Below are 12,823 nucleotides of genomic sequence, written 5' to 3' on the forward strand. Positions count from 1 at the left end.
CGCTCTCAGGCCCAGTATGGATTACACAAGAATATGAAAAGCTGTAAATGGGTAATGTAACACAAGCGTACAGCTGTATATAGTGTTGGCCAAATTTGAAATCTCGGTATATATTTCCGGAGTCACCCTCAGACGCTCACTCAGTCTGGGTTTGACCATAATAAAAAATGTTGTAAAAAAAAGTACTGAATAACAAGATAGCAAGTATATATATTATAGGGTACAATTGAAATCTCTGTATACATAGTCCCATAGTCACTCTCAGATGCTCACTCAGTATGCATTTGACCTTAATATTAAATGTCGAACAAAGGTACTGTATAACAAGATACAAGCTGTATCGAGTATAGGGTAAAAATTGGTATCTCCGATTCACCATATATATATGGAAGGCGTAAACCACACACGCTCACTCACTATGGATGATACTGTAATACAAAATTTTGAGCAAAGGTACTGTATCAGCACATACCAGGTGTATCCAGTCTAGAGGTAATTGTAAATTTCCATCTATACTTCCAGAGTCAGACACAGACACTCACAGGCTCACTATGTATTACTCCAGAATTTAAAAAGTAGAAAAATGGAAAGGTAGTCGAAGCATACAACAGTATACAGTGTTGTGGTACTTTTAAATCTTCGTATATATTTCAATGTCAGTGTGCCAGTCCGGACTCTCTGCTACTGGAAACTTCATGGATACAAGTACAGATGGAAAGTCGAGTGTTAGCAGAAATTTGGGAATTACTCATCGCGGGAAAACCTCCTGGTAGATGTTGCAGAGGCGATGCAGACCCTCAATTACTGTGTCTGTGGAGACAGCGAAAACGGTTCTTTGTGAAGAAAGGATTGCTTTATCGCAGTAGCGTGAATCACATCACCGTTACTCGTCTCCATCAAATTGTGATCACAGGGAGAGATGTAGACATGGTCCTCACTGCCTATCATGATGTGTCTGGTCATTTTGGAGTGCAAAAGACAGAAGCCACAGGCCATAGGCGATTCTATTGGATTGGCATGAGAGGAGACATTGAAAAATGCTGGCAGGAATGTCACATGTCTGTGACTATCACAACTGTGAAAGATGATCATGGTTCATTTTAATGAAGGTTAGATCATCAACATTTTGGGTCGACAGATGGGTCCTTTTTTCTGTCAGGATTGATTCAGCAGCACTGAAGACTCTTTCAGATAATGCACTAGCAGCAGGGCAAGCGAGCTCCTATAAGGCATAGTGTGCCAATTCAGGCCAGGCGTTCAGTTTAGAGGCCCAATAGTCAAAGAGGAATGACCTGTGAGGGAGAACATCGATATGGGAGGAGAAGTAGTATGTAACCATAGTTGACAACTGCTGTCTCCTGTCACTTTTAATCGATGCAGTATTAGCAGTTGTGTGAGCGGTACTTGAGAAATCATTCCACAACATGGTCAATAAACCCCTGTCTCCAATGCCACTTCGGCTGTGTGCACCACGAACACCTCTTCTATCATGCCCACTACGGCTCGTGGGAGAACCAGCACCGCTGCTGTGTGCTGGGAAAGCCTCAAACAAACGGTTTACCAGAGTTGCTTGTTTGTTAGCCAATATTATCTCTAGGTTCTCCTGTGGCATGATGTTGTGTAATTTGCCTTTGTAGCGTGGATCGAGGATGCTGGCCAGCCAGTAGTCATCATCCCTCATCATTTTGGCAATGCGGGGGTCCCTTTTTAGGATCCGCAAGGCATAATCGCACATGTGGGCCAATGTTCCAGGTGTCAATGATGCACTGCCACTGCTGGGTGGAGGAGCACTTTCTGGCAAATCCACATCCCTACAGTCACGCACAAACACTGTACCTGACCTTGGAATACCAACATTTTCTCTTGCCCCCTGAGAAGCATCCTCCTGCCCAAAATAATCATCCCCCTCATCCTCCTCCTCCTCTTCTTCCTCCACCTCGTCCAGGACAGTTCCCTGACCAGACAATGGCTGACTGTCAGCAAGGCTTCCCTCCTCCTCCTCTACTGCAGACGCCTGATCCTTAATGTGCATCAAACTTTGCATGAGCAGACGCATAAGTGGGATGCTCATGCTTATGATGGCGTCGTCTGCACTTACCAGCCGTGTGCATTCCTCAAACACTGAAGGACTTTACAGAGCTTTGACCACTGCACACCAGACAATTCCATGTCTTACCTCAAACTGCCTGCCCATGTATCCTCCCAAAAATGCATTACAGCCTGCCTCTGTTCGCACAGCCTCTCAACCATGTGCAGGGTGGAGTTCCACCTTGTTGCAACGTCTATGATTAGGCAGTGCTTGGGGAGGTGGAGCAATCGCTGCAGCTTCTGCATACGACTGGAGTGGACGTCAGAGCGAAGGATGTGCGAGCACAGTCTTCGCACCTTATGTAGCAGGGATGTTAACTCCGTATAATTATTAAGGAAACACTGCACCACCAGGTTCATAGTAAGCGTGAGCCAGGCAAGGTATGTGTGTGAGTTTTGCACGGGCTATGGCTGCCACAAAATTACGGCCATTATCACTGACTACCTTGCCTGGCTCAAGATGTAGACTGCCCAGCCATGACTCAGTTTGTCGCTGCAAGTAGTCGGCCAGTACCTCCACGGTGTGTCTGTTGTTGCCAAAAGACATCAACTTTAACACAGCCTGCTGACGCTTACCACTAGCTGTTCGACAGTGGGCCACCTCGTGTGCAACACTGCCAGCTGCGGATGGAGTGCTCGTGTGACTGCGCTCTGTGGGCGAGCTTTCGCTTATGGAGGAGGAGGGTCGAAAGCCTACGGCCAACTGTTTCCTATACCGTGGGCTAGGCAGCAATGTTCCACCGCCGCTGTCCCCTGTGGAGCCTGCATCCACCACATTAACCCAGTGCGCAGTGATGGACACGTAACGGCCCAGGCCATGCCTACTGGTCCATGCATCTGTTGTGAGGTGCACCTTTCCACTCACTGACTGTTTTAGTGCATGGACAATGCAGTTTTTCACATGCCGGTGTAGGGCAGGGATGGCTTTTCGAGAAAAGAAGTCCCGACTGGGTAGGTCATAGCGTGGGACAGCGTAGGCCATGAGCTTGCGGAAAGCTTCTCTTTCAACCAAACGGAAGGGCATCATCTCTAATGAGATTAGTTTGGCAATGTAGGCGTTCAAACACAGTGTACGTGGATGAGAGGATGAGTACTTTCTTGTCCTACTCAGAGTGTCTGGTAGGGTGAGCTGGACTGGAGAGCTGCATATGGGGGAAGTAGCGGTGGACCGGACAGAGTGAGAGGGGGTTGGTGATGGTATTGGTGGTGATGGCCTAGATTCAGTGTTGTGTTGCAAAACCATTGTGATTCCCTGAGTGCTTTGGCCTTGCGACGACACCTTCACATTTAGTGCTGGTGGTGTGCTTAACGGTGGCAGTGGTCTTACAATGGGGGAAGCGATGGAGCGTTGCTGGCTACCTTCAGTCGGAGCAGGTGCACATGTGCTACCTGAGGTTTTGTAGTCCGTCCATGCTTGCAAGTGCATGTTGATTAAATGTCTAAGCATGAAACTGGTATTCAAATTTCTGAGTTGTTTACCTCGCCTAAAGGTCCTTCTGCACTTCTTACAGGTAACCTTTGCCTCATCAGTAGGATTTTGAACAAAGAAGTGCCATAGTGCACTCTTCCTACTTTGGTATACATTTTCTGGCCTTGCACGCTGTGCTAAGTTGACCGTCTGGCCAAGCTGTCCTACAACTCTTTTAGTTTTTGGTCCACGTTTTTGGACAACTACGGGCCTGCCAGATAACCGCTGCTGCGATGTTAATTTCTGTTGCGGATCCTTCTCCTTATCTGAACTATTGCTAGCGCCACCCTCCTCCCCTAATGGATGCCAATTCGGGTCAAGAACTGGGTCATCCATCACCTCCTCTTCAAAGTCATCTGCACCTTCCTCTTTACCTTCCTCTGTGTCACAGTGTAAGGTGGTATAATATGCGGGAAGGGGCACCTGAGTTTCATCAGGGTCAGATTCTGGCTCAGTAGACTGCGAGGGCAATGTAGTGCTCTGGGTCAATGTACCAGCAGAATCATCTAGCAGTGGCTGTTCATCAGTGCACTCCATGTCAGATTCATCTTGGACTGGGGAATTCAGGATTTGACTGGATAACCCAGGTATGGTATGTGAAAAGAGCTCCATAGAGTAATCTGATGTGTGGGCTGCCGCATCCTTAACTTTTGGTGGGGGTGAAGGACACAAGGAAAGGTGTTTTTCCTGACCAGAAACCTGCACTGACGACTCCGTGCTTGCAGGTTTCGAACGTTCAGAAGAGGAGTCAATAGAGCTGGTGGCTGTTTCGGCAATGTACGCCAAAGCCTGTTCCTGATGCTCTGGCTTTAAAAGCGGTTTTCCTACTCCAAGAAAAGGGAACCTTACAGGCCTTCTTGGGCCAGACGATGACGCAGGCTCAACACCTCCTGCCTTAGCTCCTATTGTGCTTTTGCCAGAACCAGCCGATGCACCACCACCATCAGTACCTGCTGCGCCCCCCTGCCCACGTCCGCGGCCTCTTCCACCATACTTCCTCATGTTTGGGAAAATGCACCAAAAATACAAGCAGAGAGAGATGGTACTGTATGAGGAGCGTCCAGCTATGTAAGGTGTATTAAAAAAATTAAATCTACGTATATATTTTGTTAGTCACAGACGCTCTCACAGTATGTATTTGACCGTAATAAAACAAGCAGATATACGGAACTGTATCAGAAGTGTACAGCTGTACTCGTTTTTTGTGTAACTAACAATCTCCGTATATGTATTTATGGAGTGTCACACACACACGCTGACTCTGTGCAGATGAGACTGTAATGCGAACAGCAGATATACAATACTGTTTGAGAATCGGACAGCTCTATACAGTGTCTGTACGGAAAATTGTCAATCTCCGCCTATTTTTATATGGACTGACACATGCTGTCTCTGTCTATTTTTGACCGTAATAAAACAGCAGATGTACGAAACTGTTTGAAAAGCGGACAGCTCTCTAAGGTGTAGGTCTGGAAAAATGGAAAATCTCCTCGGCTTGTTTTTCCAAAGTCACACACAGATAACTTCTATTTGTCCATGATACAAGGCGGTACACGGTAGTGTGTGAGGAGCGTACACCGCTATACGGTATCTGTATGGAAAATTGTCAATCTCCATCTATTTGTATACGGACTGACTGTTAGGCGTCGGATTCCTGCAGCGACACAACAGGAATCCAGAGTCTCACATGCTGCTCTGCAGCAAGCCATTCCTGAGGCTAAGTCCCTCTGCCACTCCACTGAGCATGCTCAAGAGACGATCTCCCATTGGAGGTCGGGAGTCACGTGCTCAGGTCCTTCTCCAGATCTGATTGGTCCATCTCAGAGATCTGGAAGGTCCCGGCAGCGCACGGCTATAAAAGGCCCCCATGGCCGCTCGGCCATGCGCTAGTATAGACTCTTCTTGCTAGATGTGTGAATGGTGATGGATGTATGATTCTGGTGACTGACTTATTAAGATTCCCCTCCCTCTGATATTTCACATGTGGATAGGGAACTATAGAAAGCGTCAGCGCCAGTCAGTGGCAAGCCTTAGGCCACTGTGTACACCGCACCTCTACACTAGTGTCCACTGGTGTCACGTCTCTCAAGGCACTATTGCAAAGCGGCTATGTCTGCCGCTGAGTTGCATTCAGCAGCACTTACCGGCGTCCACAGTAGCGACGCCGCACGCACAGTAGGTCTAGACAGACATCACTCCCTGTCTTGGACCCGTATCCTGTGACCAGATACCATGGTGCAATTTCGCCGAGACCTGTGAGTCTAACAAGCTCGGTGTTCATGTTTATGTTACAGCGCCTCTGTGAGTTAACAGAGCCCGCTCTGCGCATGTCTGGTGATGTTGAACCCATGCGCATTATACCGCCATATAGTGTGTCTGCCATTAATTAGCAGTGGTTTTAACAACTACTGCACGGTGGACCCAGAGCGGCGAACGCACTTTATTATTTATTTATTTAGTGCGTTCCGCCGTTCCTAACATTGACAAACGCTGTCTGTGTCTAGTTTTGACCAAAATCAAACAGCAGATATACGAAACTGTTTGAAAAGCGGACAGCTCTCTAAGGTGTAGTTCTGAAAAAAATGGAAAATCTCCTCGGCTTGTTTTTGCAGAGTCACACACAGATAGCTTCTATTTGTCCGTGATACAAGGCAGTACACGGTAGTGTGTGAGGAGCGTACACCGCTATACGGTGTCTGTATGGAAAATTGTCAATCTCCGTCTGTTTGTATACGGACTTACACACGCTGTCTCTGTCTAGTTTTGACCGTCATCAAATAGCAGATATACGAAACTGTTTGAAAAGCAGACAGCTCTCTAAGGTGTAGGTCTGGAAAAATGGATAATCTCCTCGGCTTGTTTTTCCAGAGTCACACACATATAGCTTCTATTTGTCTGTGATACAAGGTGGTACACGGTAGTGTGTGAGGAGCGTACACCTCTATGCGGTGTCTGTATGGAAAATTGTCAATCTCTGTCTATTTGTATACGGACTGACACACCCTGTCTCTGTCTAGTTTTGACTGTAATCAAACAGCAGATATACGAAACTGTTTGAAAAGCGGACAGCTCTCTAAGGTGTAGGTCTGGAAAAATGGAAAATCTCCTCGGCTTTTTTTTCCAGAGTCACACACAGATAGCTTCTATTTGTCTGTGATACAAGGTGGTACATGGTAGTGTGTGAGGAGTGTACACCGCTATACGGTGTCTGTATGGAAAATTGTCAATCTCTGTCTATTTGTATATGGACTGACACACCCTGTCTCTGTCTAGTTTTGACTGTAATCAAACAGCAGATATACGAAACTGTTTGAAAAGCGGACAGCTCTCTAAGGTGTAGGTCTGGAAAAATGGAAAATGTCCTCGGCTTGTTTTTCCAGAGTCACACCCAGATAGCTTCTATTTGTCCGTGATACCCGCCGATACAGGGTAGTGTGTGAGGAGCGTTCACCGCTATACAGTGTGTGAAAAAGTGAGCGCTCGGTAACTCACCAGAACAAAATAATAAAAGTTGGAGTGCTTTGAAAAAAGCAGTTTGAACAGCAGTGTGCACACAGCATTGCAGCTATCAGGTAGCCTTAAAAGGCAACCTAATCACCACCAGCGCTGCTGAACACAACAAAAGTCCTCCCCTTTCACTGCACACTAACTGTACAGTGAAAAGCGCTATCAGCAGAAGCAATTTTTTTTTCTTCTTCCCTGCCTAACACTCTCCCTATTCAGAATCAGCAGCAGCACCTCTCCTTATTCTAAGATCGGCAGAAGTAAGATGGCGGTCGGCGGTCACGGCCTTTTATACCCACTGTGACGCCACACAAAGCCAGCCAATCACTTCAATGCCCTTCTCTAAGATGGTGGTGGCCGCTTCTCATATCATCGCGTTGCCCACAGTGTGCGTCCTCCATCACTGGCTGAGAAAAGGCACTGGAAGCATTATTTGAAATGCGACTTTGGCGCTCGGCGACCTCATGGCTGACCTCATGCTATGGTTGGGTTTCGATCGGCAAAACCTGACTTTAGCTAAAGTCGGCGATTTTTGAATTTGACCGACCCGTTTTGCTCAACTCTATTTTTCAGAGATAGCAGCAGATTTCTTCAACATCACAAGTCAAACATAGATAAAACAATTTCTTAATACCCCAGAAAATGAAGATTTATGTAATGTCACGTGTGACTGGATACACCACCTACAGCAGGGCGAATTTGAACAGAGTTAAGGGAAACACTGGGGAAACCATTACAATGGAGGGCCCTGCAATAGGGAATGGGACGTGGAGCCCTCCTGCACTCCACTGTGTCAGTGTCCCTACACTCCTGACGATCCCTAGGCAGGTTCCGCACCTGGCGACGAGCTGGATACCTCAAATCCCTAGCTCGCCCTGCGCCTATCCCTTTCTAGTGAATTGGACGGTGCAGAAACTAATCCACCACTGCACTAATACACACACAAGGAAAGTAACAAACAGGGAAAAGGACCACTTAGCTTTGCTCTCTTGCTATTACTCCCAGCAACAGAGTACGACACCAAAGTTCAGCTTCACCCCTGAAGCTCGACACCTGAATTCAGCTTCCGCCTGAAGCAATTACACCAGAGCTCCCCTGAGCTGCAAGGAACTCCTCTCTGTCGTTCCTTCCTTCACCAGACTTGGTTGGACATGAGCAATATCACCAACAGTGAGTGAGACCACCTGCTACTCCTTTATAGGTAGGAGCCAGGGAATCACACCTGCTTCATAATCACGTGCAATACCACTAGTGGCCACCGGGGCAACTAAACTAAAGTAACCAGAGTGCAATGACCCTAACGGCCACCGGGGGCAAAACTAACTTTAAGCCAACAGCTTAAAGGAAAAAAAAGGTTACTTGTGCAAAATCTGTCATAATCCAACCTGGATCATGACAATTTAAAGCAGCTTCTTCATCCAGTGCTGGACCACGGAACCTTTGAATTAAATCGAGCTGCCACCAGGTTAAAAAATATCCAATAGAAGACTAAGATGTCTTCTGTTGGATACTTTTGGATATATTGGATAGCCTAAAGAAGGAAAAAAATAATGGTTTCTGTTTGGATACATCATATGAATAATTATGTAAAACATCATCAAGTAGATAGGCAATGACCAATTGCAAAGTTATCAATGACCCAGTCAGTCCCCTGAACTAACTTCAATTGCATGCCTTGGTAATGAACCCGTAGAGCAGCAAGATCAGAAACCAGCCCTACCCCTGAAAGTGGCATCACTTTCCTTGTCCTACTGGCCCGGCTATCACTTTGCTATGAGCACCGACAGTGCGCTCTCTTGCCACTTGTCACTTCTCATCAGAGTCAACAAGGGAGGGAGCGCACTGTCAATGTGCATTCAAAAGAATATTGTACATTCACAAGATACTACTGCACATACATCGGAATTGACAATGCATACTCAGTAGAGCAGATATTAGCATAACCCTATGTCAGGATCCTGACAGCGCCGGCATGCAGCCTCCGCTGAGCAGGGACTCATCCGCACTGTAGGGGACCCGGGGTCAGATACAGCCGGAAAGTATAGATGCACAGGACCTGTGGACGCTGAAGTTAGCAAGCAGTCACAGGACCTATGGTCTTGTGACTGCAAGGGGGCGGGGCTTATCATCCTGCTTTCAGAGATGGCAGGACACTATACAAAAACTCAGAGTCAGGCAAAGCGGAGGTCATACACAGTACAGGCAAGCGAGGAACAGGAGGGATATACAGATGGGAGGTCAGACAAAGCCAAAGGTCATACACAGTACAGGCGAGCGCGGTACAGGAGGGATATTCAGGAGGGAGGTCAGACAAAGCCAAGGGTCATACACAGCACAGGCAAAGCAGGTACAGAGTCAGGAAACCAGAGACGTAAATCGTAACAGAGCAGGGTCAGAATATCAGGCAGGCGGACAATGATTGGCGTGATGCATGGACAGAGCAGGGTCGGGCACACTCAGATAGGAGTATAAGCGACAGGGGACGGCTCTCCCCTGAAGCTATAAAAACCCTCCCCAAATCCACAGAGAGGCTCTCAGAGTTAACTCCTTCACCACCTACCCAAAACACACCATGACACCCCTGAAACAGATGTCACTGATGATGCTTTTCAGAGTGACCACAGCCTTAGCCCCCTCGAGACGTCTTGTTTGAGTATCCCAGCATGCACTGGGGATTCTAAAACAAAATGCTATCAAATAGGAAGTTGGTAAATAAAAAATAAAGCAGTTAGATAGAATGCAGTAGGGAATTTTTAACTTTTAATAAATTTTACTTTTAATAAAGTTTATTAGAAAAGCAATTAGATGATTACTTTGAATAGACAGATATTTTGGATTTAATCAGTGATAGTTTTGAACCGCCCCTTTAAACTAAAGTTCAAATTTTATTAAATAAATATAAATGCTAGAATGTTTGATTTGGACACAGTGAAGCATGCAGCATTTGTGAAGTGCAAATTGTACAAGAATTCTATCTCAATTTCTATAAAAAAAATGCCATGACCTTGTTGAAATGAGGCATGGATTGCCAGAGAAAGGAATGTGTCTGTATTAACTAGTGACACTGTGTACCAAAATGTTGCAAATTTCTGGCATAAAGTAAGCCAAATATTAGGTAGTGTAAACTTATACTGAACAGTCTTAAAAAGTCCCAGGTTTACCAAAAAGCTTTGATAAAGCTCGTACTTTGATAAAGTCTGTCTGCACTGTCCAACAATTAGTAGGCAGTTATGATAAATATGCTCAATGAACTCAAGCTTCCTGCTGTCACTTCTTTGGGATAGTTTTTGTTACTAAATTACTTACTTTGTTTAATTTCTTTCAGCAACTTTTTCTGTGCAACATTGATGCTGAAAGCAGGAGTATCAGTGTGGAACAGCTCCTGTTAGAACTGAAGGCCGGAGGGATTAGCAGGGAGCATGAAGAAGCTGCACAATTGGAATTAAGTCACATTAAGAAGTTGGATATTCTCGACTTTCTGACATATTTGCCACTTTTTGTTCTTATTCATAATTCTGTTATCTCCAATCCTCTTGATGACTCAAGAAAAATCTGAACATGAAAATTGGTGGTTACACCAATCAGCCAATTCATTAATATTTTGTAGGTTCCTCATGTCCCACCATGAGACATAGATTTCACATGACCTCTGAAGCTGTCTTGTGCAGCTGAGATGCTGGGATGTTATCATTAGATCAAAGTTATGCAGGTTGCCACCAGGGCTGCTACTAGGAATTTCAGAGCCCCATACTGGCAAAATTTTCAGGCCCCCTTGAGATTCTGCCCAGGCTCCACCCCAGATTTGCCTCCACACCTCGAACCTTCCCCAGTCCCACCACATCATTGCAGCCACTTTATCATTTGCAGCCCCCCTCCATCATGTGCAGCCCCCTTCATCAATTGCAGCCCCCTTCACCATTTGAAGCCCACTTCATCATGTGCAATCCCCCCTCATCAAACCCATTTAATTCATTTTATAAAGAAAAAAAGTTTTACATACTTACCTCATAAGCGATCCCCAGCAGGCGCAGCTCCGCTTCTGGTCACAGTGTCCTGGTACATGTCGGCATGTACACATGACATCATCGCGTATGCTCCAACACCTAACCAGAAGTCCAGGGAGGGCAAAGGGAGTTGGAGCTGCACAGTCGTCAAGGTAAGATGGCTGTGCACAGCTCCAAGAAAGCCCCAGAGCCCGGGCACCAATGTGTGCACCGCAGGACCACAGCTCACAGCACATTAGTGAATGATGGGGCCCGATGAGCAGAAGCACAAGAGGCAGGGCCCTGATGGTCACCCTGGTTACCACCAAGTATCTGAATTGTTTTCAAGAACATCCTACAGATGTTCCTTACTGCCCCATGATAGATATATCCATCATAGAGCCAGTCAGGATGTGTGGAGCAAGATCATGAGCTCAGCCAGCTCCCTGCGGGGCACATGCCAACTATGTCAAATGCAGCAGCTGAAGCATAATTATAATATATTCTTTTCACTTCATCTTTATTAAAGTTATGACTGATAAATGAATATTGCACTGTATTATCTATGATTATAAATTGAATTATTTTTTATACAAATGATTATGTAAGATGAACAGTTGTTTTAAGACCTCATTGAGATTTCTTTTTCTGTCAAATCATTAAAGCCACTATTCAGCCAGTGCTTAATAAAATGTGTTTTCCTTAAAGCTAGATGACAAAAATGGAACTGTAGATGCAAGTTTTTTAAGCAAAAGGGAAAAAGGCATTTCTTCATATTTTACATTCCTGTTCAAGTTTCTTTCTCTCTCGATACAGAAAATCTGGCACTTACTTAGAACTTCAAATTAAAACTTAAATGGGTATTCCTATCTTCAAGATCCAATCCCATTGTGTAGTAGGTGTAATAATAAAACTCGTCTCCCTTCCTTTAGCATCTGCACAGCAGAAAGAGGAATGTGCTCCAGCATGTGCTTCACTGAATGGCAAGCGCTGCATCTGCATCAAATGGCCTCTCCTCCTCTTCCTCCACCCTAACATCATACGCAGTACAATCCTCATAGGTGGCACCCCAAATACTCTTGTTTCCCGTCGTGTCACAACTCTCCAATCGCCCAACTGATTGTGGGGAATCACAGATGGACGAGTCTGCAGAGCTGTTCACCTATTCTATACCATGAGCATCAAAGGTCTGCTCAAAAGATTCACAGAGTAATGAGAAGGAAAGCATCTGCAACTATGGGCAAAATTGTTTTCACTTGGATCCTGGGCCAGACGAAGTAGGGTACAAGCAGAATCCAGACCCTCACCACCATACCTTAACCCTCGGGTTGGAGGTGATCCTGATCAGACACAGAGTAATGCAACCACAACAAGCACTGCATCCTCAGCCACAACTCTGGTGGTGGCTAGCAGCAGTTGTGAATCTGTAGTTCGCAGGGGTCACAAGGATTGCCTAGCCTGAACCTTCTTTGAGACCGCAAATGATGATCTAACTCACGTTATCTGAAAACTTTGTAAAAAAACGACTCAATAGAGACAAAAATCCCAATAATTTGACTACTACATGCATGAACCGGTACATGCGCGGTCAACGTGCTTTAGTCTGGGAATCTCACTGCGCTAAAATGCTGACTAGTGGGTTTTGACAACCACCGGCCATCCCATCAACCATATCTGCTGCTTATTCTTCCTTCATCTCCGTGGCAAGTGTTGACACACAGGTGTCTGGCTGTGCAACCTCCACTAATTAACATCTCCGCCAGCACCTCTCTCATAGTCC

At 45.8% G+C, this 12,823-nt stretch overlaps 1 protein-coding gene across 5 annotated transcripts in view; it reads left to right on the forward strand.

Annotated features, from left to right (window-relative positions):
• Window positions 1–11,656, forward strand: part of LOC141088999 (uncharacterized) — a 422,573-nt gene extending 410,917 nt beyond the window's left edge. For all 5 annotated transcript variants that reach the window (XM_073575283.1, XM_073575281.1, XM_073575285.1 and 2 more), the window contains one exon: window positions 10,386–11,656. In XM_073575283.1, coding sequence (XP_073431384.1) covers window positions 10,386–10,616 — 231 coding nt within the window. In that variant the 3' untranslated portion in view covers window positions 10,617–11,656. The remainder of the gene's footprint in view (window positions 1–10,385) is intronic.
• The last annotated feature ends 1,167 nt before the right edge of the window (window positions 11,657–12,823 follow it).

Source organism: Dendrobates tinctorius, unplaced genomic scaffold, assembly GCF_039654945.1.
Source record: "Dendrobates tinctorius isolate UK_male_01 unplaced genomic scaffold, ASM3965494v1 ptg000043l, whole genome shotgun sequence".
NCBI classification, from domain to species: Eukaryota; Metazoa; Chordata; class Amphibia; order Anura; family Dendrobatidae; genus Dendrobates; species Dendrobates tinctorius.